Source organism: Giraffa tippelskirchi, chromosome 6 (genome assembly GCF_054371585.1).
Source record: "Giraffa tippelskirchi isolate mGirTip1 chromosome 6, T2T-mGirTip1v1.2.pri, whole genome shotgun sequence".
NCBI lineage: Eukaryota > Metazoa > Chordata > Mammalia > Artiodactyla > Giraffidae > Giraffa > Giraffa tippelskirchi.
Genome location: NC_137280.1, coordinates 95,927,117 through 95,954,344, shown reverse-complemented (window position 1 = coordinate 95,954,344; position 27,228 = coordinate 95,927,117). Strand labels below are relative to the sequence as shown.

The following is a 27,228-nucleotide window of genomic DNA, read 5'->3' as shown; positions in this document are numbered from 1 at the left end:
GTAATTGCTCCAAGAAAAAGAACAGTGTTGTAGTAACTTCATCTTGTTGGAGGCTAGGGAAGAAAGGCTCCCCTGGGACTTCAATCTAAGATCTGAAACTTAGGTAGAAATCAACCAGGGAAGGAGCTATGGAAAGTGTTTCAGGCGAAGAAACAGCATGTGCAAAACCCTGAGGCTTAAACCAGAAATATCCATTTCATTCATTTCCTCTAAATATATATATCGCATCTCAAATACTTTTGAAGCGATGCCCAGAGTTTATTTTGCTTTTATTGTTCATATAAATAATGATTTTAATTACTGTGGCTATATCCAACCTATGTTCAATTAGGATAAAAAAATTAGTCCAGCAAAATCGCAGTTTCAGGCTGTCACCGGCGCGCTGCGTAAAGCGTTTCGTCGTGACGTAGGAGCCTGACCGTCCCGCCTCCCACATACATATCACACGGGCTCAGCCAATCACAGTGTCGAACACTCAACTTGACATCACCCGTCACCAATCGCAGGACACCTACTACCCTTCAATGACAAGGCCACCGGGGGGAAGCCCCACCCTCCGCTGAAATATCAATAGGGGAGCCATGGAAGGAATGGAAGCCTCGGTTCTCGCGATGATGCTCCCGGTGCTCCCCTCTTCCCGAGTAGGGCCGTCACGTGACGCGGCCTCATCCAATCGCCGTGTGGGCCGCGGGGGTCGCCGCGGTTCCCGCCAAATACGAGCGCGGCGGCCGCGGCAGCAGCGGCGCGGGCGGGAGGGCGAGCAGCAGCGGCCGCCTGAACGGAGCCCGCTCCTCCGCCGCCTGAGGGGAACTCGAGACGTCGCCCGCGCAATGCTGGAGGAGCCGGAGTGCGGGGCGCCGGGCGCCCGGATAGAGGCCGCAGGTCGGTTCCAGCCCGCGCTGAGGGAAAGGGGGGTCGCGGCGCGCGGCCTGTGCGGGCCGAAACGGCGGTTGGGGGCTTACTGGCCTCCTGGCCTGGGCCCACTGCTCTACATCTGGCGTTCGCTCCGTGGAGTCGTTACAATTTCGGGGAAGGGCCTTGCGACCCGAAGGGCACCCCTTTTACGTTATTGTTGCAGCCGCGACCATTTTTTTTCCGGCACTTTTACGTCAGTTCGTCCTTCCAGAGCGCTTTGCGGTGACGGGTGTGTGTGTAGCCCGGAGGGGAAACTGAGACCCAAAGAGGCGAAAGGGCTGGATTTGTTGGTTACCGAGTGCGTTTGTGTCCCCCGGACAAGTTGGACCCTGCAGCGGCGCTATGGCCGGATGGGGAAACTGAGGTCCGGGGTCCCACGGGGTCGGGGGACCGGAACAGCTACGTCTAAGGGTCAGGGCCAGCTCAGGTAAGAGGCCTGGGTGGTAGGGGTCCCGGGTTCTTGATGCTGCCGGATATGCAGGAAGACCTGTCTTTCTCCTTCCTGTGTCTTGGGAGGGGGCTTTCTGGCTCCTGGCAGGCCCCGTACGTGGGGTGGCGAACTGAGGAGGACCAAATAGCTTGTCTCCCCTGCTCCACTCCCATTTTGCCCCCAGGACTTGGTGCAATGCTTGACACATAGTAGGTGCCCAGTAATTAACTGGTTGAATGAATTAAGTGTCCGTAGGGACATCCGCTAATCTAGTTCAGAATATCTCAGCCTCAGCACTGTTGACACTGGGGGCCATCCTGTACACTGGAGCAGCATCTCTGTCCTCCACCCATAAGATCTCAGTAGCAAGCCCTTCTTCCCAGCTGGGACAACCAAAAATGTATCCACTGTCAATGTGCCCCTTAGTTGAGAAGCATTGTGCTAATTGTTTCCAGACTTTGGGATTTCAAAGAAACAGAGAATTCATGTAAAGTTGGGGTTGATTGTCATGGACAGTCATCGGACCTAGTATGGATGTTTAAGAAATTTACAGAGCACCTTCTGTTATGACCAGGCTATCCTAAAAGGGGAGGATGTTTTAATGCCAGATAAAATTAGGAGGCATATAGTCTCAGAATAAAGAGCAGTGGTAAGTTTGTACAGAAATGCTTGTTAATTGCACATATACCTTTGAATAGACTGAGTCCCTGGATGGGATCCCTTGTTATGTCGACCCGAGGTCACCTCTGTTTTGCTTGCCTCCAAGCTGGTGACTCGGGGCCATGCCAATAAATCCTTGTGATTGTCTGAAAATTAATTTAAGTGGCTAAAGATTGTGTATCCTTAAACGGGGGAGGGGGGAGGAGTTCATGTTTTTGATAACTGAAAACTTGGGACTAATACTATCTTGAAATGGGAAGAAAGGAAATGTCTTCTGGGTACCTTTCTTGTGTTGCTAGCTTGGAAGTGGGTAGAGCAGTTTCATCTATGGGCAGTTGAGTTTTTTTAGAAAGCCAGGATCTGATTTTTAAAAATACTCACTCGTATGTATCTTAAAAAAAAGAATGTAGATTAGCCAAAATAACTAGACTTTTCTGAGCCAGATCTAGCATATGTCAGCTTCTCAACTTATTCTAGCCATTTGAAGATATTTATTCAAGGACTTAGTTCTGTTTATGGTCATTTCTGTACCAGTTTTGATACTGTTGTGCTTTTTTTATCTTTGAGTATTTCTTTCCCCCTTGTGCAGGAAAACATCTTCCCTTATCATTTGTTGACTGTGCTTCAGCTCCAACTTGGCAGGCTCAAGATGCTTTAAGTTGTATCACCTTTTATAAACCCTATTTTAAAAGAAAATAAGCCCTATACCAATTGTACAGATATATTGTTGGGGAGGGTTGGATTGGAGGAGGATGTTTGGGCTCCTGTTATGGTAAAATCAGCTGATACAATGTTTTCTCTCATCTCTAGTTTCCTTACTTGATTTCCTACTACCTGCCAGTCCCTGAGCCCATGTGTGGAACAAATCTGTGTACTGTCACAAAGCTGGTGTTCTGATGGGGGGAGAGACAGAAACACAAAAGTTTCAAGTGTGCTAAGTGCTTGAGGGAAATAAAACAAGATGTGACAGCATTCAGGGTAGAATTTCTCAACCTACTGACATTTGTGATCAGATAATTCTCTGTGGTGGGGAGCAGTCCTGTGCATTGTGAGATATTTAGCAGTGTTCCTGTCCCTTATCCACTTGATGCTGGTAATACTCTCTCTCCAGTCATGACAACCAGAAATGTCCTTTGTTGTTGTTCAGTTGCTCAGTTGTGTCTGACTGTGACCCCATGGACTGTAGCCTGCCAGGCTCCTCTGTCCATGGAATTTCCCAGGCAAAAATACTGGAGTGGGTTGTCATTTCCTTCTCCAGGAGATCTTCCTGACCCAGGGATCGAACCCATGTCCCCTGCATTGGCAGGCAAATTCTTTACCACTGAGCTACCAGGGAAGCCCAAGGATGGGGGTGGGAGTACCCAAATCAGCCCCACTGGACAACCATTCTATATAGTAGGTACTGTATTTTCTGCTCCGTTGCTTCCAGCACTTAATAACATATCCTTTGACATTCATTCACAGCCATGGATTGCAAAGACAGGCCAGCTTTTCCAGTCAAGAAGTTAATACAAGGTAACTCTGGGAATGGGTTAAATATTTGTTCCTAGCTTATGTCCTTCATTGTTTTCTCAATTATTACATTTTTCATTTCTCTTGAGCAGAGGTGGGCCATCTCCTGGGGTCCTCATCAGAAGCATCAAGGGGGTGGAGGGGAGAAGACAGTTGCATCTTACATTTGGAAGCTGGGAAACCCATTTCACTGCCTGCCATTCCCAGGACCAAATGCAGAGGTTGCTGCTTTTACAGCTAGATTCCAGCATATTGACTTTGTAATATTTTTTCTGGTGGAGGAAAAATATACTGTGTATTCTATATACTGTAGAGCAGGGGTACCCAACCTCTGGGATATAATGCCTAATGATCTGAGATGGAACTGATGTAATAACAATAAAGTGCACAATAAATGTAACCATCCCCCCACCCTTGGTCCATGGCAAAACTGTCTTCCACGAAACCTGGCCCTGGTGCCAAAAAGGCTGGGCACCACAGCTGGAGAGAGTTTCGCAGGCATCCTAGCCTCTGCTCCCAAGTTGTCAAAGCCAATAACATCTCTTGATGTTGCCAGATGTCCCCTGGCAGGCACAGCTATCCCTGGTTGAACACCTTTTTACAGGAAGTGTCTCAAAATCCTTTCATGCAAAAGGGAGGAATGAATTTACCCTTAGGCCAGATATTTGGCTGGACTATATAAAAAAGGATGGTTTTTGGTTTTCAAAGCTTGGTTGTCTGGTTCCCCTGTAGCAGCTGGCCTTCTCCTGTCATGATTGACAGCAAGGTTGGTGTTGATAGGAATTGTATGAAGGGCAGCCACCTTCTGAGGTTAAAGGATTAGGGGCAAACCATAGAATCCGAGGGCATGATCATCTTACAAACTAAGCTAGAACAGGTTTATGTGTTTGGTCTACATTAGAAAGTAGTTAATAAGATGTTTGGGTGTTTGAGTACAGGCAGACTCTGTAGGAAAGTCACCCATCTGCATTTCCTCAGTCTTCCATGTGCCTATCTCTTGGAAGCATCCAGAAGGTTGACATGCAATGGGAGGATACTTGTTTTGTTGGCAAGAACAGCTAACAGCCTGGAGTGCTAGGGGCAGGACAAAATCTTTCTGCAAATGGATCTGTCTCTTTAGCTTTTGGAACCAGATGCACTTATCTTCAAATGGGATTTCCACCCATAATAAATAACTTTAGAATTTGAACTGGATCTCAAAGAGATCAGAAAATGTCTTCTTCGAAATTCTTGCAAAGTCCCTGCTCTAAAAGCTTGTCAGTGTTTGGGGATTTTGTTTGTTTTCCATTTCTTTTTTTGTTTTTGTTTTTGTGTTCATTTGTTTTTGCTTTTAATTAGGTTGTTGGAAAAGTCCATAATGAAAAGACTTGTTGTTTAGTCACTAAATCGTGTCCAACTCTTTGCAAGCTTATGGACTGCAGCATGCCTGGCTTCCCTCTCCTTCACTATCTCCTGGAGTTTGCTCAAACTCATATCCAGTGAAAAGATAATCCCTTTTTAAACTTTAGAAATCCTCCCCACCCCCAAGTACATCGAGGTTGTTCATTTCTTGAGAACATGAAATGTTAAAAGTATTGATTGTCACTTTTCACACTATCACTTACAAGATGTCCTTCTCTTCTGGTTTCAGCCCGACTGCCATTCAAGCGCCTGAATCTTGTCCCCAAGGAGAAAATTGACGATGGCTTGGACGACACAGGGGGCTCTCGGGGTGGCCCTGTGCAGACTCAAGTCCACGACTTAGGAGCCTCTTTGGACCACTTGGAGAACTGTCACATGGGTTCCGACATAGATTTTAGGCCAAAACTTGTCAATGGAAAGGGACCCTTAGATAACTTTTTAAGAAGTCAAGTTGAAACCAGTATCGGCCAGACTGTGGTCATAATCGATTTGACAGAGGACTCGAGCAACCCCCCGGACAATGTGGTGGGCCACATTAAACTGAATTCTGCAGCCTCCCCTGCTCAAAAGAACATAAATGGGGTCCCAGACAAAACTGGAGGTGACAGGGGGCTGCCAAAGGCTGGTCAGAAGGACGAGCTGGTGAATCCCGAAGAGGCCCTTTCAGGAGTTCTGTGCAAGACAGAGGCAGGGGATGCTGACTCAGGGGGTGCAGATAGGAGGGGACTTGCACAGAGGGGCTCACCCCAAAACTGTCCCGAGCTGACTGGTGGCCTGAGCACGTGCTCTGAGAAGGACCGGGACGGCTGGAGCAAAGCCAGGGGCATCCTGTTCAAAGGGAAGATGCCTGTGGTCGTCTTGCAGGATATCCTGGCCCCCAGACCGCCAGCCACGTCTCCTCCCGCCACTCCTCCGGGCCAGGCTGTGCCTTCTGAGAGTGAGACGCTGGAGTCCAGCCTGGAAGAGGACTTGGCACTGAGCCACTCGTCCTTGAGCTCATCCTCTCCCACCAGCTCCCCCGAGGGGCAGTCTGTGCCCACAAAGCTGCATACAGGCCCCAGCCCCTTCCCCGCCTCCACACCCGTCTGCAGAGTGAGTACCTCCCCCAAGTCAGTGCTGCCTGAACCTAGAGGCTTCCATCCAGCCCCGCACTCTTCACCCAGGGATCCTGTGTTGCCCAGCTGGCTAGTGGCTGAGTGAGTGCGGCCACAGATGAGCTCCTGTGACCTGGGCAGGTCCAGTGCAGAATTCTTTCTGATGTCAAGAGCCACTGAATTGTTCATTTTTGTGCATACTGCTATGTGCACCAGTGTGTGTGTCCGTGCCTTCCTGGTAGCCTTGTTCACACTTAAATAATGGTACTGGTCACTGTAGCCACACTAGTGACTAATGGCTGTGATCCTCAAGTTAGCCTTTATACATATATTTTTTTAGATGTTTATTTGATTGCACTGGGTTTTAGTTGCGGCATGTAGGGTCTTTGATCTTTGTTGTGGCATGCAGGATCTGTAGTTGCAGCATGTGAACTCTTAGTTGCGGAATGTGGGATCTAGTTCCCTGACCAGAGATCAAACCTGGGTCCTCATGCGTTGGGAGCGCAGAGTCTTGGTCCCTGGACCACCAGGGAAGTCCTTCAAGTCAGCCTTTAGCTTCAGCTCCAGGCATTCCTCCTATTCCAACACAGGAGTCATACAGTCATTGCTGGTAAGCACTCAGCGTTGGTGAGGAGACCCAAAGATGGCAGGAAGAACAAAATGGGGCATCCTGAAGGGTCAGCTCTCATGACCGCCTGTCTTAAAACTTCACCTGGAGAAATGAGAACAGAAAAGACCTGGCTCCGTGTTTAAGGACCCGGGCAGGTGGCTTTGGAAATTTCTGTTTCTATTACTGGCTTCCAAAGGACATAATGGCAAATGTCTCTCTTCTCACCTGTCCTTGAGGTCCTATGGGTAGCACTGAATCAATCAGTGAAGAATCACAAAGCATATCTCACAATATCTGTGGTTTGAGGGTTTTGTAGCACTTGTATGTGTTCATATCGGGTTTTCACGTAAGATTGGATCCTGGGGCGAGTCGTTCATTTTCTACTGTACCTGCTCCATTTGACCATAAACCGCCTACCTTGACTGCTTTCTGAAATTCTATCCCTAGTGTATTAGCTATTTTTCTAGACGATCCCTTTTCTTATCTTTTATCTCCTGAGGAGATTGGAGAATGGGGAAAGTGGCTTCCTCTTTAGGTTTACAAAATATCAATCAAGTGCAGGGTCATCTTTTGTTCTTCTCAGTTTCTAGATGTGTCAGACTGAGATACTCAGCTTTTAAACTCCCATCTGAGCCGTCACCCAGACTCTCAGAACCTGAGTTTGGGTCCCATGCCATCAGCCATCTTGTTCTGTTTTGACCCTCCAATCGCACAGAATCCTTGCTGCTTCTGCTTTGCAGAACTACTTTGTCACATGACTGGTGACAGCCAGCAGGCCCGGAGAACAGGACATGTACACGTTTTCATTTTCCTTCATAGCTTTGTTTTTTAAGTTTGTTTTTATGCCCATAGCCAGGTCCCAGGACTGGGAGGCCACGCTGCTGGGGCTTGTCACAAAGCAATGCTACTTCCTGTGCACCAGCCTAAATGCCATAACCCAGCTGAGTGCATGAACCAGGTGTGCTGAGTTTACCAAATCCTGCCTCTGAGACCCCGATCTGACTTCATACACATGCTTGGGGTTTTAGATGTTCTAGAAGACAGTGTTATCACTTAGCTTTGCAAACAGTTCACGCTGCAGGCAGTGAGGCCTTCAGCTCTCCTCACCAGCCTGTGGCACAAAATTGCCCCAGTCACTCACAGCGTGGGATAGAGCCCCTTGAGGCTGGGTGACACCACATGTGTGAGAGTGAAATGGGTGACCACCAGGAGATGCCTGAGGGTCTCGCTGGGGACAGGCCAACTCTAGCCTCGCACACTCAGTTTCTGGTTTACCTCCTCACCTTTCAGGAGTGCTGGATTTCCTGAGTGGTTGATTTTTGTGGTTGGCACCTAACATTAACAACTTTCCCTGCTGTGGGCCCAGGTTCTTCCTGACCCCTGTTACTGTGGGGAATTCTTTTCTTTTTCCATTTTCTCTCTGCCTTCTCTCCAGATTGTAGGCAGAAGCTCGCTGAAGGCTTGCAGATTGTTTCTTATTCCCATGTCATGTGTGAGGTTTTTATTGGGCTCAGTTTATCCTGGACTTGGTATCATAAATCTGCATTGGGAACCCCCAAACATTAGCTGGTCCATGCGTGCATGCGTGTGTGGTTGAGGGGGAGATCCAGCTTGTTAAAATGCAGATCATGCCATCCCTTCGTCTAGAGAGCCTGACTTTGAAAAACCACTTAGGAACACCTTTTCTAGATAACCCCAGGTCTCTTGACTAGTCAAAGCATGGCTGTTTGGCCTCAGAGCTTTTACCACCTGGAATAGAGCTGTTTCTCCCGTTTGTTTGCAGAGACGCATGTGATTAGCCCACGTTATTGATGACTCAGATGTTTGTTCCCTAAAGGACTGTGTGGATACAGTGGTGTTACAGGAATCTATGCCTTGCCTCTGTACAGTTGCTGGAACTCTTTAAATTATATTAAATTATGGTAATTTAAATTATACAAGTATTAAATGTTCTGTTTTTCAAAAAAGAATCACTGAACCGTCAAAGCCCCTTTTGGCTTTTTCCCATCCCCCAGGTTGCCACTATAGTTGTCTTACATTGCTCTGTGTGGTGTCTATGTGAGTGATCCCTGGGAATATATAGTATCATTTTGTTTCCTTACATGAGCCATATACTGTCAATATGTTTCTTTTTTATTCCAGGGTATGTTTAACTGTATTTTACACCGGATGGGAAGATGTATGTCTTTTTAACTGCTATACTGTATGCAGATGGTGCGATGGTGTGGATAAACTGCAGTTTGCACAGTCATTCTCGTTGATGGATATTTCTTTTTTTTTTTTTAAGTATTTATTTATCTGACCGCACTGGGTCTTAGTTGCACCCCGACGGATCTTCTAGTCATCTTCATGGTGGCATGTGGGATCTTTAGTTGTGGCATGAGAATGCTTAGTTGCAGCATGCGGGATCTGACCAGGGATCAAATCCCGGGCTCCCTATATTTGGAGCCCTGAGTCTTAGCCACTGGACCACCAGGGGAGTCCAGTGGATATTTCTGTCATCTCTTGACTCTTCAGCCTTGATGGATGATAATTGTCCTGAGTTTCCCTGGGTGGTTGTTCAGCAGAAGTGCAGGCTCACAGGACTGGTTGTGTCAGTGTCTGCGTGCTGACAGTCCCCCACGCCTGGGGCACTTAGAGTCGTGTCTCCCCTCCACTTGCTCTCTTTCCCCTGCTGTCAGGGTACTAGCTGCTGTGGGGCCTCACTGCTGCTCACCTGCTCTGGACTTAGAAGATAGACCTCCTTCTGTATCACACCAGACCGAGGGGGCTCTGGAGTTCTCCTGAATACAGTGCAGGAATTTTACTGCACAGATGTGATTACATATGTCTTGACTCTTGGGTAGTGGATGTATCTGTTTTAACCTCATACTAGAATCCTGGGTCTTATTTTTGGTAGCTGAGTTCCAGATAGAGCTTCCCTGGTGTCTCAGGAGGTAAAAGAACCCACCTGCCAATGCAGGAGACACAGGTTCTATACCTGGGTCGGAAAGATCCCCTGGAGAAGGGAATGGCTCCCCACTCCAGTATTCTTGCTTGGAGAATTCCATGGATGGAGGAGCCTGGCGGGCTACAGTCCATGGGGTTGCAAAGATTTGGACACGACCGAGTTGCTAAACACTAACACTTTCCAGATAAGTAAAATGTGTGGCCTGTATTTTGAAAGAGTTCTATAAATAGTTAGGCCAAATGTCAAGAAGATAAAAGTTATAGCTATTCACCAAGGTTTATCCAAATGTCTGGTAGAGCAGAAGAGATACTAGTTTTAAGTTAAATTTCAGTTGCTGTGATTGTTGGGTATCCTGATGCCAGCTCCTGGTATTCATGTGAACTCTTTTATTCCTGGACTGAAGGCACAGGGTAAGATTTGGAAGGGGCCTGATTCTGCAGCTGAATCTCAACAAGTATGGGCGAGACCAAACACGTCTTCCTCTACAAATGCCCTGGTACAGCGGAGTGTGGCAGTCATGTTTGGTGCTGTACTCTTTGAATGCAAAGGACGGTGACATAGATATAGCACCTTCCAAACCCTGCTACCTACTTTGTTGTGGGGGTGAAGTCCGCAGGTTTGGCAGGCAGAGTGGATGCTGGAGAAGTGGGTGCTTTTTCTTAAGCGCTTGGTTAGACAGCTTTGGTGTTTCTGTGGGCACCTGGCTTAGAGAGGCGGGGTTGAGCACTCTGCCAGTCACGTGGCTTTCACAAGGCCAGGCTCGGCCCTCTGCTGAGGGAAGACTTGGTCCAGAAAGGACTCAGCGTGTAAGAAAGGTATCTTATCTGTATGTGTTAATCTGTAGGAAGTCTTAGGGCAGGACTTTCCTGCCCTAGGAGAGAAAGCACTGTTTTCATGTAGTTGGTATGTCAGTTTCGAGAGAGATGGGCTTTTGGTTTTTCATCTTGTCTCATTTCTTGGCTGCGTAAGATGAGCCCGGGGAGGGGGGGATATTTCTTTCCAACCCAAATTCTCCCCGTTGCTTGTCCAGTGAATGGTGCGATTGCCAGGATGCCCTGCTCTGGAGGGAGCTTAGACCACTAGCCTGGACTTCTTGTGTGTATTCTTACTGGGGGCCATTTTGCCACCACGGTGAGGGAGGCCAGCCATGCGTCTTGGTCTGTCCTTGCAGCCCAGGCACGGTATGCAGCAGGGCGATTGAGAGCGCCATGCTCTAGAAAATAGGGATTCTGGACCGGATCACCACTTCTGGCCAGCTGACCCTTTGTCCTGGACGTTCACTCCATGTTCTAAGAGGCAAAGCCGCACTGGGCAAGGAGTACAAGTTCGTGGCCCATGGGAGTCCAAGCCCACACACCTCGTCCTTGAGTCACACGGTATTGATTTGTAGACACGACAGGCAAACCTCTGAGCTAGTATGGATTTGGTTCCAGATTCCCCTGCAATAAAGTACCTGTCACAGTAAAGCAAGTCACGTGGCTGTGTTGGTTGCCCAGTGCATGTAAAAGTTATGTTCACACTATGCTGTGTGCAGTAGCATTATATCTTAAAAAAGTACATACCTTAATTAAAAAAAGATTTAACTGTGGAATTTCCCTGATGATGCAGTGGTGAAGACTGCTCTCCCACTGCAGGGGAAGTGGGTTCAATCCCTGGTCAGGGAACCAGGATGCACAGTGTGGCCAAAAAAAAAAAACTTCACTGCAAAAACTCTCATCGTCTGAGGCCTCAGTGAGTCGTGGTCTTTGCAATAGTAACATCAAGGATTACTGACCACTGATCACCATACCAGGTATAACAATGAAAACGTTTGAAACTTGAGGATTACCAACATGTGATCCAGAGACACAAAGGGAGCAAATGCTGTTGGGAAAATGGCGTTGATAAGACTTGCCCAATGCAGAGTTGCCACAAACCTTCAAATTTTTTTTTTTTTAAACGCATTATCTTGGAAGCAAAAGAAAGCAAGGTGTGCCTGGAGTCACAAAACCTCCACTGTCAGCCTTCCTGGGGAAAAGTAGAAGGGGCAGCCTTGCAGGGCTGCGTGTCTGCAGGACTCAGGAGCCTCCACAGTTGCTTACAGGCCTGCTGCTCTGTGTCTCCCCAATACCAGGGCTGCGGCTGTGGCTCTTGATATCGAACTTGGCCTCCATTTTTGGTCATCTGCCTTCCAGCATCCCTTAATATCTCCACATGCACACATATGTGCTTTTATTGGAGCTTATGACCCAACCAAGACGTTCTGGTTCTGTTTGCTAGAACCAGTCACCCAGAAAGGTTTCCATTGTTGTTTTGCAGAGTGTTGCGCACCCCCCCCCCCGACCTCCCCCCAAGGACAGTTCAGTGTGTTAAACGTGTTAAAGTGATGGAAACAACCCATGTTCTTGGAACAACCCGTGTTCTCATTTCAGTGTCTTTCCTTTCAGATAACTAAGAAACTGGTCAGAGGCTCTGCAGAGAAGAACAAGATGAAACTGCAAAGGGTAAGGTTTGTCCCCTGAAGTAGCAAGTTCCTCAGCTGCACTCTTTGCAGTAAATGGGCAGCAAAGCCCTTTGCATGGCTCTGACCCAGTTTTTCTCTTTCCCCTGCTCGTCCTGGGCAGCATTTCGGTTCTTGCTTCATTTTATATAACTGGGCCTTGTGTTTGTAGCTTGCATCACTTGGAGCTTTGCTGAATCCTGAGGTTTCGCCTGTAGTCTTCTTTAAACTTTTACTAGAATCAGTACTGTCATAATAGTTGATGCTAATGCTAAGTCGCTTCAGTCATGTCCGACTCTGTGCGACCCCATAGACGGCAGCCCACCAGGCTCCACCGTCCCTGGGATTTTCCAGGCAAGAGTACTGGAGTGGGTTGCCATTGCCTTCTCTGGTCATAATAGTTAGGCATCCCCATTGTAGGGTTTTCTTTGTCTTTTTTTCTATTTTTTGGCTGAGCCACTTGGGATGTGGGATCTTAGTTCCTTGACCAGGGATTGAATCCATGCCCCCTGCAGTGGAAGCTTGGAGTCTTAGCCATTGGACCATCAGGGAAGTCCCCCCATTGTAGTTTAAAATTGCCTTAAAAAGAACCCAGTTCCTCTCCCTGCACCCCATGCTCCTATGGGTAGATCGAAGTCACACCCCTTCTGAGGCGCTGTAACAAGGGCCCTTACACCAGATGGGTGATTACTGTAAAGGGGTTCCCTGTTGAGCCTTCTGTTATCTGGGGGGTCACATTGTTACACACAGCAGTGTGGGGGCCTTCTTTCTTACTGAGTGAATTGCACAGAAGGTCATGGACTCCTCCCCCATCAGCACCAGCTCAGGGAAGGGGCACCCATGACAGTTGGCTGTGTGCTCATCAGGTGCTTCTTGTGCTGTCTGCCTTATGGCCGCATTCAATTTTTGTGTTTCAGGTTTGATGGCTTTAATGTTTTTTAAGTCTTTATTGAATTTGTTACAGTATTGGTTTTATGTTTCGGGGTTTTGTTGGGTTTTTTTTGGCCACAGAGGCCTGTGGGATCTTAGCTCCCCAACCAGGGATTGAACCTTCACCCCCTTGCATTGGAAGCAAAGTCTTAACCACTGGACCACCAGGGAAGTGCTCTTGATGTCTCTTTGAAAGTTTATCTCGTTCTTTGTTGGAATTTCAGAACTAGGCACCTGCTTGGCACGGGTGGCGGTGTGGCTGAAGAGGTCTGATTTATGCCAGATTCCAGAAGCCTCCTGTCCTCGAAGTTAGCAGCGAGCAGAGCCCCCCTCCTCACCACTCTGCAATTGCTGCTGGTTTCCTCACCTTGTTACTTGATCAGTTACTCAAGCCCCTGCTCCAAGTGTCCCATGAGGACATTTGGCAAGGACATTCTCAGGTCTCTATCACCTTGCCTCCATGGCTTTTGCGATAGGGAGCAAAGGTTGATCAGGGCAGGGTGTTCTCTAGGGACAAAGACACAGTCATAGGCCCAGATGGAGAGCTGAGCTGTCGGGCTCCTGCCAAAGGTGGGAAGCCTATGATGGTTCTTGTCCTGGAGAGTTACCCAGTGCTGTGAGAAGGTAGGGCTTCCTCAGTGGCTCAGTGGACAAAGAATCTGCCTGCAGTGCAGGAGGAGACACAGGAGTTGCGTGCTTAATCCCTGGGTCGGGAAGATCCTCTGGAGAAGGGAGTGGCAACCCACTCCAGTTATTCTTGCCTGGAGAATTCCATGGTCAGAGGAGCCTGGTGGCCTACCGTCCAGAGGGTCGCAAAGCCTCCAACACGACTGACTATGTTAGAAGGTACCGCTCCTTCTGTCTGAGAGCTGAAACTTGTTCAGTGTGAATGCCACGTTATATAATAACTCAGTGCCCCAGGCCACATACAAATTCTTGGGAATGAGGAACCGATAAAATGAGATATTCATGCTTCAGAGAAACCAGCGGTTTCCTCCTGCTGGTGATGAGGAGGCGCAGGCATTGTCAGGATATCATGATGTCTTTTCTTACCCTCTGACCTTCTCAGATCCTGAAAAATGTTTGTTTGGTTTTTTGAGAAATGGTTTTAAAAATTAAAATGTTTTCTTTTGAGAAATGGCTTTAAAGATTTAAAAAAAATTTTTCTTGCTTATGTTTTTTAATGTGTTCTCGTCTGTTTCCCACTGTTCTAAAACTTAAATCGTCGGGTTTCCTGGCCTTGCCTCATCCTGCTTTCCCATTTCAAGAGAAATAAAATAAACCCTGTTGTCTAGAATAGTTTTGGAGGGAATGGAAAGAAAATGTCTTTTGGCTGTGGCATGCCAGGATCTTAGTTCCCCGACCAGGGATGGAACCTGTGCCGCCTCCAGTGAAAGCGCAGAGTACTAACCACTGAGCCGCCAGGGAAGCCCCAGGAAAATGTTTTTGTTTTGAGGGCAGGGGCAAAACCTACAGGTATTTTAAATGTGTCTTTATTTTACCACACTTTTCTGAGCAAATAAATGTTACTCCAACCCAACAGCAGGTATCCCGTGTAGGCAGCCGAGAAGGGCTTACTTCATTTTTTTTAATTAAGTAAAAATTGACCCTCATTCCACCCTTGAAAATGGTGTCTTAAACGCATCTTATTGTTAATCGCCCACGAGGCCCTGTGGCAGCCAGCCAGTCCTCATGGCCTTTCTCAGGGCGGAAGGAGATGTAATGGACCAGATATTCCCTTCTCTGTGCGTGTGCTAGCCGGCGGGCCTAGCACCTCCTTGTCCGCCTGCGCATAGTCCGCCCTCCCTGGTGTTTGCCCGCAGGGCTGAGCTGTGTGCCATCTCTGTGCAGGATAAGGAGCGTCTGAGGAGGCAGCTGAAGCTCCGGGCCGAGAAGGAGGAGAAGGAGAAGCTGAGGGAGGAGGCCAAGAGGGCCAAGGAGGAGGCCAGGAAGAAGAGGGAGGAGGAGAAGGAGCTGAAAGAGAAGGAGCGGCGGGAGAAGCGAGAGAAGGACGAGAAGGAGAAGGCAGAGAAGCAACGGCGCAAGGAGGAGAGACGCAAGGAGCGCCAGGAGGCTTTGGAGTGCGTGCCCTGCCCCCTCCATCTGGGGTCCCACACCCTCTGCCCTGTCCTGCTGTCACTGTCCTCACCCCCCCCACCCCCCCACGAGCATCAGCGCAGGCCTGGGCCAGCAGGTGTCACTGAGTGTGATGTCTCATAGGGCAAAGCTGGAGGAGAAGCGGAAAAAGGAAGAGGAGAAACGGTTGAGAGAAGAAGAAAAGGTAGAATGTGTTTCTAGATAGCGCACCTTCCGGTGTGTTTGGGAAGCGGGGCTTCTGCCTGATTGCTGCTGGATACTGCATGTACTCCCTGAGGTGGTGGGCGGGGGTGGGCAGGACTGACACTCCTGTAACTAGGCTGGTTGGGGTGCTAGCCCAGCCCTGCCCGGCTGGCTGTCTCCTCCTGTGGTCCCTCTGCCCACAGGAGCAGCTCTAACCTCTGGAGTTGCCTGGTACCCATTTGTGTGTTTGGCGAACTCGCATTAAAATAATGCTTTCAATGTAAAAATGCTTGGAATTCAGTTATAGGGGCTTTTGCATGCTTAAATTCTCTATTTCTTTCTCACCCTCATCTTCTCTTGCATTGCAGCGCATTAAAGCCGAGAAGGCCGAAATCACGAGGTTCTTCCAGAAACCAAAGACCCCACAGGCCCCCAAGGTAGCAGCCCCCTTCCTCTGGCTTTAATTTTGGTCTCTGTCAGGCTGTTCTGTTTGAAAAATAAAGAGGCATCTTCTGACCCGCTGGCTCTGCTTTCATCAAGAGGGATGTCTGCTGGCCCTGGGAGCTTTGATCTCCAGTAGAATCTGGAGGTTCAATTCTTATCATCCACTGTGCGCTTAGAAAGGCAAAAAGTGGCACATTTCCTCAAACTACCAAGTGTTTATAGAGATTGTGCTGGGATCCGTGAGGGAGAAAGACCAGTCTTCACCCTCAGGGGATGTCTGCTCAAGAGGCAGGATTGAGCGTAAAATAACCCATGGGGTTCATTCAGCACAGGATTCTGCTTCCTGTCACCTTCTAGACCAGGCTCTGCCTGTGAAAACCACAGACCTCCGTCCCCACCCTCCTTCATGCTCCAGAGGTGCAAGGGTGTCCTTCCAGGTCTTTCACTGAGCATTTCTCTCCCTCCTATGTTTGTGTATTCTTGTACCTAACAAATTATGAATTTATTGTTTACTGCTTTGCTTAGTTGTATCTTGGATTCTTGCCACATTGGCCCTTCTTCATTCTTTTTCATTGCTGCAGTACCGTGTCATGATGTGGGTGCATCATACTTTATACCCCCTTGCCATTGATTTCCACCTCTATCTCCCAACAGTGCGTGGGTGTCTCACACCTCTCTGGACCTGACTGATGGGTGAAGAACAACGTATTTATTTCTGTTGATGTTTCTCCATGATTCTCGGTGCAGTTGAACATCTCTTTGTGTTTGTTTGTTTATCATTTTATTTCTTTTTATTAACTTATTTTATTTCTTTTTCTGCCAATTCCTGTTTTTTGTCAGGTTAATGCAGGATTGGCTTTCTTCTGATCTTTGGTTCTTTATATTATCTTGGTTTTCGTTCTTGGTGAGGTGTCTCCTTTGACACTGGGTCCCATGTCCAGTGGCTCCTCCTCAGTGCCTGCTGTGCAGGTCCGTCACACGGTAGGCACAGTGGTGCCATCACATCCCTTCTCTGTTTCAGACCCTGGCCGGTTCCTGTGGGAAGTTTGCCCCTTTCGAAATCAAAGAGCACATGGTCCTCGCCCCTCGATGCCGGACTGCCTTTGATCAAGACCTCTGTGACCAGCTTGACCAGCTCCTCCAGCAGCAGAGCAGCAAGTTCTCCTTCCTGCAAGATCTGAAAAGCCGGCGGCCACTCAGGTCTGGGCCCACCATGGTGTCTAACCGGAACACAGACCTCTCTAACAGGTTAGTTCCAGGGGAAGCTGCCGATTGCCCTTGGTGAAGTCGGAGAGTCCTGAGTGGCCAAGCAGAGCCCTGGTCACTGCTGAGTCCCTTGGCCTTGACCGGTCAGCTCCCTCCCTGGCCTCAGGCCCCAGATGCCACTGCTCCATCAGCTCTCTCCTGGCTTTACCTCCAAAGTCTCCCAGGTGCGGTGGCCTTGCAGAAAGTCCTGGCTCTGGAGTGCAGGCTGCCTGTGCTGGGTCCCCAGACTCCCCCAGGGTGGAGCTGACATCTAGACCACTTGCCTGGAGGGCTGCTCTCCAGCTGTTGCCGATGTACTTGTTTACACATGCCCGCTTCTGTACGTGCTGTGGGGCAGCAGCTCCCGTCTGGTTCCTCTCTCCTCGCGCCATGTCCCTGGAGTAAAGGTCGGCCTGCTTTAGGGCTGCCCATCTCTAGTGCCCACGGCCTCCCGCTCCGAGAGGAAGGATGTTGTGGTGGGCAAGTGCACCATGGAGGGGCCTTCTAAGCCAGGCTTTGTCTCCAGCGATGTGGTGATTGTGGAGAGCAGCAAAGTGGATGGCGTTCCTGAGCGGAGAAAGTTTGGCAGGATGAAGCTCCTGCAGTTCTCCGAGAACCACCGGCCAGCATACTGGGGTACATGGAACAAGAAGACGACAGTCATCCACCCAAGGGACCCCTGGGCCCAGGACAGGGTGAGTGTGTGGGCACTGTTCTGACCCCTGCGTATCCTTCTCAGCGTGGCCTTCTCCCAGGGCCCTGGGGCTCCACAGAGTTCTAGCTTTTTAGCTCTGCCACTCCCTCCCGACCCTGGAGACGGCAGTGACTGCTGTGTGTGTGCCCTCAGGACCTCCTTGACTACGAGGTGGACAGCGACGAGGAGTGGGAAGAGGAGGAGCCGGGAGAGTCCCTCTCCCACAGCGAAGGGGTAAGCATGGTAGGGGCCTGCAAGTTCCGGCCAGAGGGCTCCCTCTGATCTCAACACCAGATTTATAGCTATTCTTGGAAAACCTTGTTTGGTGACACTCATCTGCCTGGTAGTGGACAGGGCAGCACCCAGACACTTCTGGGTGGGCCCGCCCACCTCCTGCCACACCCACTGCCTTACTCTGGGCCCCACTTATCTGTGTTCTGCCTGGCCCTCCACCCCCACCAGAGTATAGTGGGCTGGTTAAGGGGATCCTGGCTGATCCTCAGGGTGTCCGTAGAAATGACACTTGAAGCACTGGAAGGCTGTTTCCTTTTTACGTGTTCACAGGTGAATTATAAGTAAAGCACATGTTTCCACACGTTATCATTGTGCTTTTTTCTCTTGAGGACGATGATGATGACGTGGGAGAGGATGAGGATGAGGATGATGGTTTCTTTGTGCCCCACGGGTACCTGTCTGAGGATGAAGGAGTAACCGAGGTGAGGGGTGGACGGGAGGTGACCGGGCCAGAGCTTGGTGGCTGCTGACCCAGGGGTGGTTGCGTAGGTCCTGGCCCACCCCACAACCGATTCCTTGTGGACCTCGCTCCTCAGAAGCTCAGCCTCACCCCCTGGCTTTCTCAGTTCTGTTGGATGGTGGGACTTTTGAGGGAGCCGTTTTCCAGGGCTCTGAAGGCCTGCCGGGTTGTGAGGAGACTGGCAGGTGTGACCTGTCTCAGAGTCACACTTGAGGACCTGTGTCCTTCATATGTTTCCAACCAGTGAGGCAGATGAGTCTAGTCAGGTCCACAGCGTATCTAGTTGAGACAGTGGCATCATTCTGAGGTCGGAGAGGTGCAGCATGGTGATTTCAGCTCCAGGATCACATGTTAAGCAGAAAGCCCAGAGTGGTGCTAAGAGGTCTACTGAAGAAGTAATAAAAATACCTGTGACTCTCCAGTGAGGGCTAGAAAGGCAGGTGCACCTAAGATACTCGAGGGTGAAAGTGCCAGTTATGCAGACTGAAAACACTCTCTGCCTGTATTATTGCCAGTCAGGTGCCATCCACACCAGCCCTGAGCCTGTGAAGAGCTCTGCCCACCTCCCATATGCTCGCTTACTGTCCCAGAGGAGGGCACCAGGGTACCGGGGAGCAGGGATCCTGAGCAAGTGTCTGCTCTCTAACCTGCCAGGAGTGTGCCGACCCAGAAAATCACAAGGTGCGCCAGAAACTGAAGGCCAAGGAGTGGGACGAGTTTCTGGCCAAGGGAAAGAGGTTCCGTATTCTCCAGCCCGTGAAGATCGGCTGCATCTGGGCGGCCGACAAGGATGGTGGTGCCGACCTGAAGGTGCTGCAACAGTTCACGGCCTGCCTGCTGGAGACTGTGCCCCCTGAGGAGGAGCAGACGCCCAAGGCCTCAAAGAGAGAGAAGAGGGACCAGCAGAGTGAGCACCAGCCCTGGGTGGGGGCGGGGCGGGACACTCCCAGAGCCAGTGCTTGCTGAGGAGGTGTCCTTTCTGTGACACTCATGAGAGCTGTACAGGGTGGCTGCTTCAGTCAGCCTGTTTCACTGATGGTCACACACATTCTTAGCTCTTCAGAGCTGGGAGGGCCACTCAGAATGGGTGCATGAGGACAGTTACTAAGGAAATGGACACAGGAGGTGAGGCCTGACAGTTTATTCCAACCAGTCCCGCCTCGTGAAGTGTGGGCCTCCCAGAGTCTCTCTTGGAGCAGTTCCTTTGTTTAAATCCACCCCTAAGCAGCCACCCACACTAAACCTGTGGTGGTAGTGGTGATTTTGCGATGTAAGTCAAATCACTGCTATGTGTCAGTTACATCTCAGTAAACCAGGAGGAAAACAAGGCCACCCAAAGCAGACCATGTCTCAGCCTCCCGGGGGCCATGTTCATTCCGTCTCCCCCTGCTCCCTCTCCCCGCCAGTCCTGGCCCAGCTGCTCCCGCTGCTGCATGGGAACGTGAATGGGAGCAAGGTGATCATTCGGGAGTTCCAGGAGTGCTGCCGCCGAGGACTGCTCAGCAGAGATGCCGGCAGCCCGGAACACAGTGCCGCCAGCCCCCCGAGCCCCGGCCCTGCCCGCCCACAGACCCCTACCGCCGGCGAGGACATGGCCGTGCCCTCCAAGGCCAGGCTCAAGCGGATTATTTCTGAGAACTCAGTGTACGAGAAGAGGCCCGACTTCAGGATGTGCTGGTACGTCCACCCACAGGTGCTGAAGAGCTTCGCCCAGGAGCACCTGCCTGTGCCCTGCCAGTGGAGTTATGTCACCGCGGTGCCCTCGGCCACCAGGGAGGACAGTGGCAGCATCCCCGCCCCAGGGCCCAGCCAGGGTATGCCCGTCTCACTCAAGAGGAAGTCGGCGGGTAGCATGTGCATCACCCAGTTCATGAAAAAGCGCCGGCACGACGGGCAGGTGAGACCCCGCTGCGGCTTGTAGTTTGTAGCAAACCTTCCTTTTAGGGCATTTTAGGTTTATCACAAAACTGAGGTGACAGAACTGACCAAAATAGAGGCCTGGGTGTGGAGGTTTCCGTACCCACCAAGCAACCCCAGCAAAGCCTGCGCGGCTACCACAGCTGATGAACCTACGTGGACACACCCGTCACCCAGACTCCAAGGTTTACTGGGTGTGTTCTGGCTGCTGTGCGTCCTGTGGGTTTGGACAGATCTCTGATGATGTGTGTGGCGTCACAGTGTCACACAGAGCTGTCACTGCCGTCACACGCATGCTCTGCCTGTTGGTCCTTCCCTCCCTCTACCCTGGGCCACCACCGGGCCTACTGCTTTCACTGGCTTTTGTTTTTGTGTTCGTTTAACACAGTTACTAAGCGCTTACTCCATACCAGGTACCCTGCTAGACCTTGTAGACAGTGGTGAGCAAAACACCATCAAAGGGGAGATAGACTGGAGTCCGTGGTGGGAGCAGCCATGTAACTATATCCTGACAGCACATGGAGGAGGAAGCATGTGGCCCCACGTAGATAGGCAGGTGGGCTTCCTGAGAGTCGCTGGTCCCCAGAGCGAAGGCTCCCGTGCTGCCTGGACACACGGAGGCTGGGCCCCCACTCAGCCTTGGTCTGTGTTTGATGTTTGTTTCTGTTACTGGCGTGTGAGGGTGATGGGTTTAGTCTCCTGGCTCCTCTCACCAGAAGCCTGGTCTTGGTTGTGGGCACCGGTCCTCACTGAGGCCAGTGTCTCACGTGGCTGAAGATCTCGGAGACTCGAGTTTATGAGGGTGAGACAGGTGTGGTGAGAGCTGGTCTCTCGTTCACTTCTGGGGCTCTTCTAGGGTGCTGTCTCTCCAGGAGGTACTGCTAGAGGCTGTGGGTGAGGGAGAAAAAAGGGAGCCCGTGTGTGCTCCCCATCCCCTACCCCTGCTGCTGCCGCATGTGTGGGACAGGATGGGTAGGGGGTTGGCTCCTAGAGTGATTCCCGCACACAGATGAGGTCTTGGGTGCGATGGAAGCCTTCTTCCTGAATCATCACAGCAAGAGGGAGCCAGGACAGTCCTGTGCAGTCATGGCGGCTGTTCCTGCCACTCCCCCACCCCGTCCCTGTCAGCTGTGGACACAGCTTGATACAGTAGCGCCCACTTGGTTAGGAGTCAGGGACCCAGCCCCACAGACAGTTCCCTCCTTGGGCCTGGACCCAGAACAGGCCCTCATGTGTTCAAGCTGTGCTGAGCTGCAGAACCTCCTTACGGTCAAGGTTGTCGTTAGCCAGACGGTCTCAGAAGACTGCACCTGTGGATGCTTAGGTTGAAACCAGCTGGGGAGCCATTGTGAATGTGGCCAGGGCTGGAAGGACCCTTTGGTGTCCTAATCCAGGCAGGGTTTGCAGGCTGCTGCCCTCATCAGCCCTCCCACGGGTTCTCATGGGGGACACGGCCACCTTGCTGAGTCCCCTCTGCTCTTCTTCCCCTCCCACGGCGTCCACACACATGCTCACAGTCTGTGTCTCTATGTGGAGAAAGACAGGTTAGCCCTTATCACCTGTTTCCTCTTGCACTTGACTTGTATTCCTGCCCTTGGAGCTTTGTTATTTACTGAGAAAAAGTTCTCCCCATAAACTGGGGGCCCCTCTCCCCAGGTAAGAGGGGTTGGTCTGTGAGAGTCAGTGACATGGGGCGTTTCATCTGATGACACGCATGAAGAGCAGTCAGTGCTATTCAGCTTCTCCCCTTTCACCGGCCTCGAAGAGGCTCCGAGGTGTGGCAGGATCTCACAGAGGGCCACACGTCCGGTGGTTCTGGGTGTGCTGGCCCCAGCGGTCCTGATTCAGCAGTCTGAGAGTAGGTGCTAATGTCTGCACTTTAAAAGCCTCTTCTTGGAGCTTCCCCGGCAGTCCAGTAGCTAAGACTCCAAGCTTCCAATGCAGGAGGCGAGGGTTTAGTCCCTGGTCAGGAACTAGATCCCACATCCTCGCTGGTAACAGCACTTGGTCCCCTGGGACCACATAGGCCTCAGGGACCGTAAACACATGGAAGTTTGTCTGCAGCAACAGGAAGTCCTGAGCTGGTGAGCACTGTGGTCCAGGGCCAGGCTCCTCCTGTCTCCTGCTCCTCCTGCCTGTTTGTGGCCTTGTCTTTGTGGTCACAGAACAGCCACTGCACTGCCAGCCAGTGAGATGAGGATGGCCAGGCCTACCTGGGGAGGAGTCCCGTTTACCTGGAAGGAGGAACAGACTCCACCTGTGTCTTTCTGACTGGAATGCTCTGACCCAGCCACCCAGCTGCAAGAGAGGCTGGGGCCATGAGACCTTGACCATCTGCAGCAGAATCCTGGTGGTTTGGGACGGGCAGGCGGGAAGAGAGCTCTGGGCGTGCGCTGAGCCGGGCCTGCAAGGCGGAACACAGGAGCTGGGGAGACTTCCTGAAGGCCGGGTTGGTGGCCTGGGAAAATGTGGATGGTGTGTATGAATATTTTAGATTGGGTTGGGCTTTTTTAATTTATGGAAATTTTAGAAGCTTTTCATTTAGAGTTCCAACTAGTGTTATATGCTATGGGTTTACGTGGTACCATGATCAAGTGAGACGAGCTGGCTATTAGGGGCCACTTCTGCCCCAAAGAGTGAGTAAGTGAGTGTGTGTGTCCGTCCTCCCAGCTACTCAGCTCTTCGGCCTTGTTCTGTTTTTGCACGGGCAGGGGCTCCGTCTGTCCTTTCCAGCCTCAGTGCTTGGTGGTGGTGACATGTCTTCCTAACTCCCAAGGCTGCATGGTGGGCTGTGTGCCCTCTTGCCTGCGATAGCGACAGCAGCATGTTGGCCTGTCCCCCGGCTGCATGTGCCGACAACCCTCAGCCCAGCACGTGGGACCCCATCCTGGAGCCTCACCTTAGAGGCTTGAGACCTGTCATGTGCCTGTGGGGCTGTGGGCTGCTGTTCCTCCCACAGAGGGCTTGTGAGCCTAGAGCAGTCCCACACTTGGCTCCCAGTGTGGAGGCCCAGGAGTGGGGAGGCTAGAAGAAGACTCACCTGTCCCCTTGCTCACCAGACCCAAGCCTGCGTGGCTGGGGGGGTGGAGAGTGCGCTGTCTGTGCTTCTGAAGCAGGTGCCTGGAAGCTGCCCTGCACCTCCCAGCAGCGCCCATGCCAGCTTTGGGCCATTCCTGCCTCGGGGGCCCCCAGCCCATGGAGCCCTCCTGGAGCTTCTACACTAGAACTGAGGGGTCTGTGAGCGTAAGCCATCCGCCAGCCAGGCTGGGACTGCAGGCACAGTGGATGGCCTCACTGCACTGTCGTCCCTTTTCCAGGCAGACTCACGGAGCAGAAGGGCTCTAGGAGGGTCTTGAGCCCCTTGGAAGGGAGCCCAGCTCCACTGCCTCTGCCGATGCTTGTGCATGGGTGGTGTTTAGGATTGGTCCTGTTACTTCCCCGTTCTGTGTCTCTGTCCCCTTTGGTGGAAGCCAGTGATAACAGTCCACCCCTCCTGACCCCCATTCTTGGGGTGCTGGTGGCGTCCACATGGGCAGAATTGGGCAGAGTAGGCATCAGAGGAAAGAGTTTACAAATGTTGGGCGGAGGGACCAAGCTATTGGGCAGAGAAGAAAACACCAGCTGACTTCTCAGCCACCTACTTATTCCAGCAGATAATAATTCAGAGAAAGCATGTGCTTTGTCCATCTCCTTTTCAAACCAAAGCAGAGACCCCCAATTCTAATTTGCAAACAATAATGCATTATTTTTCTAACAAGGTAAATAATTAGTTCATTTGAGAGTACTCCAAAGGTTTCTTCTGATTGTAACTCTTGAAACACTAAGACTTTCCTGGTGACTCAGACCTTAAAGAATGTGCCTGCAATGGGGGAGACCTGGGTTCAGTCCCTTTGTGGGAAAGATCCCCTGGAGGAGGGCATGACTGTCCACTCCAGTATTCTTCCCTAGAGAATCCCATGGACAAAGGAGCCTGGTGGGCTCCAGTCCATAGGGTCTCAAAGAGTCGGACACGACTGAGCAACTAACACTTTGACTTTCATCAGACTCCTCAGATAGCATCTCCTGGATGGACAGAGAGGGGTCGGGTGTGCAGCAGTGGGTGGCGGGGGGGTCACACCAGCCCTGTCTGCTGCTGCTGACACAGTGCCCTGTCTGTTCAGGTTGGCACTGGAGACCTGGACGGCTTCCAGGCGGACACAGAGGAGGAGGACGACGAGGAAGGCGACTGTGTGATCATGGACATCTCTGATATTGGGGGTGAGCAGGGTACCACACCCTCCTCTTTTTCTTCAAGCTGGCAGGGTAGGGAAGGGGCGGTTAGTCACCCCCTGTGAGTCGCATCCTGTGAGTGATAGAGACTGAGGAAGAGGTCCTGAAAGGCGCCAGGCAGGGTGTTGTGATGGTGGCGTGGGTGTTGGGCCGCCTGCACTGGTCTGAAAGCTACATTCAGGAAACCAGAGACCTGAGGGTTGGTGAGGAGCTGTGTCAGGGAGGGTGGGTGTAGGGCCTCTGAACCAGGCTTCCCCAGGGCAGGGAGCCAGAGGCTGGCCAGCCTGAGGCCAGCCACTGAGCCTTGCTGCCCACTTTCCTCATCTTTACCACGGGCTTCCCCTGCCCTGGAGGGTCAAGTGCAAAGCCTGCTGGACAGGGCTGCAGAAGCACACAGGCTCAGGGTGAACACAGCCAAAGCCCCAGTGAGAAGGCGGTGGCCTGCCCGCCCTCCCCCAGAGTGGACCCAAGGCTGAAGCCCCTCCCTCTCTTGCCTTGCAGACCTCCAGGCCCCATGCGGAACCACTTCCGGCACTGGGGGGTCAGTGGGGATGGACACCAGTGAGAGCCTCGTGGCCCCCAGCTCGCTTGGCCCGTCCTGAGCGCCCAAGTGGCCCGTGTATGTATGTAGAATGGTTAGGGTATTCTTGACGCCTCTCAGATACTTGAAAGTCCTGACTCCTGGGTAAAGAGCACTTTGTCCTGCTTGGCAGACCTCCCTGGAGGTTTGGAAAGTTTTATATAGGATACTTGGTTAGTTCTTTTTGATATTTGTAAAAAATTTCCCCCCAAAGCTGCATATTAATCCGCCGTTTAATAAAGCATTATTGTGATGTGACGACCTGCATGGGGAGGGCCTAGTCGTGCCCTGTGGACCCTGGGCAGGCGCAGTGACGAGATGCTTGTGAATGAATTGAAGCCCCTTGGATGCGGCATGGCACCCGGACCTGACATGGACCTGTATAAACTATTGTCTAGCCCGACCTGGCGTGTCTGTCGTCTCTTCCAACATGTGGTGGTGTCCATGGTGCGTGGTGTGCGTGGTGTGTCCACTGCCCTGGGTCCGAGGCCAGCGTTCTGCTGTCCAGTGTCCACCCCCCAGTTCCACATGCGTGGCCTGTGGCCTTTGTTTAAAGTTCAACGCTTCATACAAGTCCTGTCTCATCTCTTTGTTGTGAGGTCCTTCACCTCCCTGCTGACCTCGTTCAGGGCTGGAGCTCCTCGGCAGTGCTTGTGCTGGTTAACCCCTCCTGCCCCTTAGCGGGTGGGCAGAGGGTGTTCCCAACCTCGGGAGTGCTGAAGCTAGGAATTGTGGAGCCAGGCGCTGCACCTGCTGGACCCTGGAGGGGCCCTAGGACAGGGCTGTGATGGGCCCAGCAGAGGCATCTGAGCATGTACCAAGGGCCTGGGGCAGCGAGGTTCTGGCAGAATTCCGACTGTTAGAACCAGGCTCCAGTCCTGCTGGCCCTTCACAGCACGTTGTCTTGTTGGAAGAAGAGTCAGCTAGCATCTCAGCGTGAGTACCTGTTCAGACTAGGGGCGCTTCACTCCTGAGGTGGGGCAACACGACCCCGCCCTTGGGGGCCATGCCGTCTGCTGGCTAAGACCCTCCCAGGCCCACCTCTCCTGGCAGCACCCTGATCCTCCTGGAGGGGGTCTGTCCCTCCAGCTTCGCAGGGGTGCGGTGCGGACCCTGGCCCCACCTGGGACTAAGTGCTGCAGGTTGCTGGCACGGAGTGAGACACAGGTGCAGCTCCACCTGTGGGTGTGGCCTCCAGCTGCAGTCATGGTTAAGTGCCTTTAAAACCTTGCTAGTTGCCACCTGACAACTTACCATCTACCCCCTAGCAGGTTCTGGGGATCAGGCCGCCAAGGAGGGTGGGCCCAGGTCCTGCCCCCATGTGAGGACAGCTGCAGGCTGCCCAAGTGTGAGGCACAGCTTGGGTAGGGGCTACTCAATGGCTCTGGGTTACAGGAAATCTGTGTCTAATCACATTGGGGGTCTGGAAACTCCCACCTCACTGTGGCCAGAGAGCCAATCAGCACTGGCCTCCATGAAGGCGGGGTCCAGACAGGGCAGGTCCTCCACCCTCCAGGCCTCTGTTTTTCTGTCTCTGTTAGCTCCTTGTGGCTGCTGTGACAAAGTGCCCCATGTTGTTCTTAACAGTTCTAGGGGCAGAAGCCTCATGAGGGCCTCGCTGGGTTAAATTGAGGGGAGGGATGGTTTCTTCTGGAACAGAAGAACCCCATTTCATTCTTCCGGAAGAATCCCATTCTTTTGGAAGGGGAACCCCATTTCTTGGAACCGATTTCTGTGCTTTTTGCAGCTGTTAGAAGCCCCTCCATCTTCAAGACCTGCAGCATCACATCTCCCATCTCTACTTCCTTCCACATGTTAGAGCGCCCATGGGGATAATGGGCTCACTGCATAACCCAGGACGGTCCCCTGCTTCATTCTTAACCTACACCCCCAAGCCCCTCTGGCACATAATGTCACACGTTCACGGGCTCTGGCCTCAGGGGCTGTCAGCAGGGCTGGCTCGTAGGCAGTGGGGACAACGTAGGAAAGCATGGGAAGTGAAGAGTTTGCCTCGGACACGAGGGGCTCCTGGGACCCCAAGTACCACCCCAGAGCAGGTATCCA

General features: G+C 51.6%; 1 protein-coding gene and 1 long non-coding RNA gene across 4 annotated transcripts; one reads left to right on the top strand and one right to left on the bottom strand.

Annotated features, from left to right (window-relative positions):
- Positions 1-696: 696 nt before the first annotated feature.
- Positions 697-25,567, top strand: CHAF1A (chromatin assembly factor 1 subunit A). Of its 3 annotated transcripts, none has more exons than XM_081499690.1 (15): positions 697-882; positions 3,470-3,520; positions 5,148-6,010; positions 11,999-12,055; positions 14,833-15,062; positions 15,202-15,262; positions 15,630-15,698; positions 16,727-16,953; positions 17,477-17,645; positions 17,798-17,878; positions 18,268-18,360; positions 19,053-19,305; positions 19,805-20,295; positions 24,476-24,572; positions 25,086-25,567. In XM_081499690.1, exons 1-15 carry the CDS (start codon positions 831-833, stop codon positions 25,184-25,186), a joined length of 2,895 nt encoding a protein of 964 aa, XP_081355816.1. In that variant the 5' UTR covers positions 697-830; the 3' UTR covers positions 25,187-25,567. The 3 variants fall into 3 exon arrangements, with proteins under 3 accessions (XP_081355816.1, XP_081355818.1, XP_081355817.1); XM_081499692.1 differs by lacking the exon at positions 697-882 and adding an exon at positions 986-1,144; XM_081499691.1 differs by lacking the exon at positions 697-882 and adding an exon at positions 1,117-1,342.
- LOC145509946 (uncharacterized) lies at positions 724-11,273 on the bottom strand. The gene is made up of 2 exons (XR_014056571.1): positions 9,697-11,273; positions 724-2,835 (listed from the first exon to the last, which is right to left on the bottom strand). It is a non-coding gene; the product is annotated as an uncharacterized LOC145509946 (long non-coding RNA).
- Positions 25,568-27,228: the final 1,661 nt, after the last annotated feature.

Bases quoted from the DNA above. Each gene is read 5' to 3' on its own strand.
- CHAF1A (XM_081499690.1), top strand. From the start codon at position 831: ATGCTGGAGGAGCCGGAGTGCGGGGCGCCGGGCGCCCGGATAGAGGCC. The intron at 17,646-17,797 runs GTGAGTGTGTGG...GTGTGCCCTCAG, and splicing joins ACCCCTGGGCCCAGGACAGG to GACCTCCTTGACTACGAGGT. The intron at 19,306-19,804 runs GTGAGCACCAGC...TCTCCCCGCCAG, and splicing joins AGAGAAGAGGGACCAGCAGA to TCCTGGCCCAGCTGCTCCCG.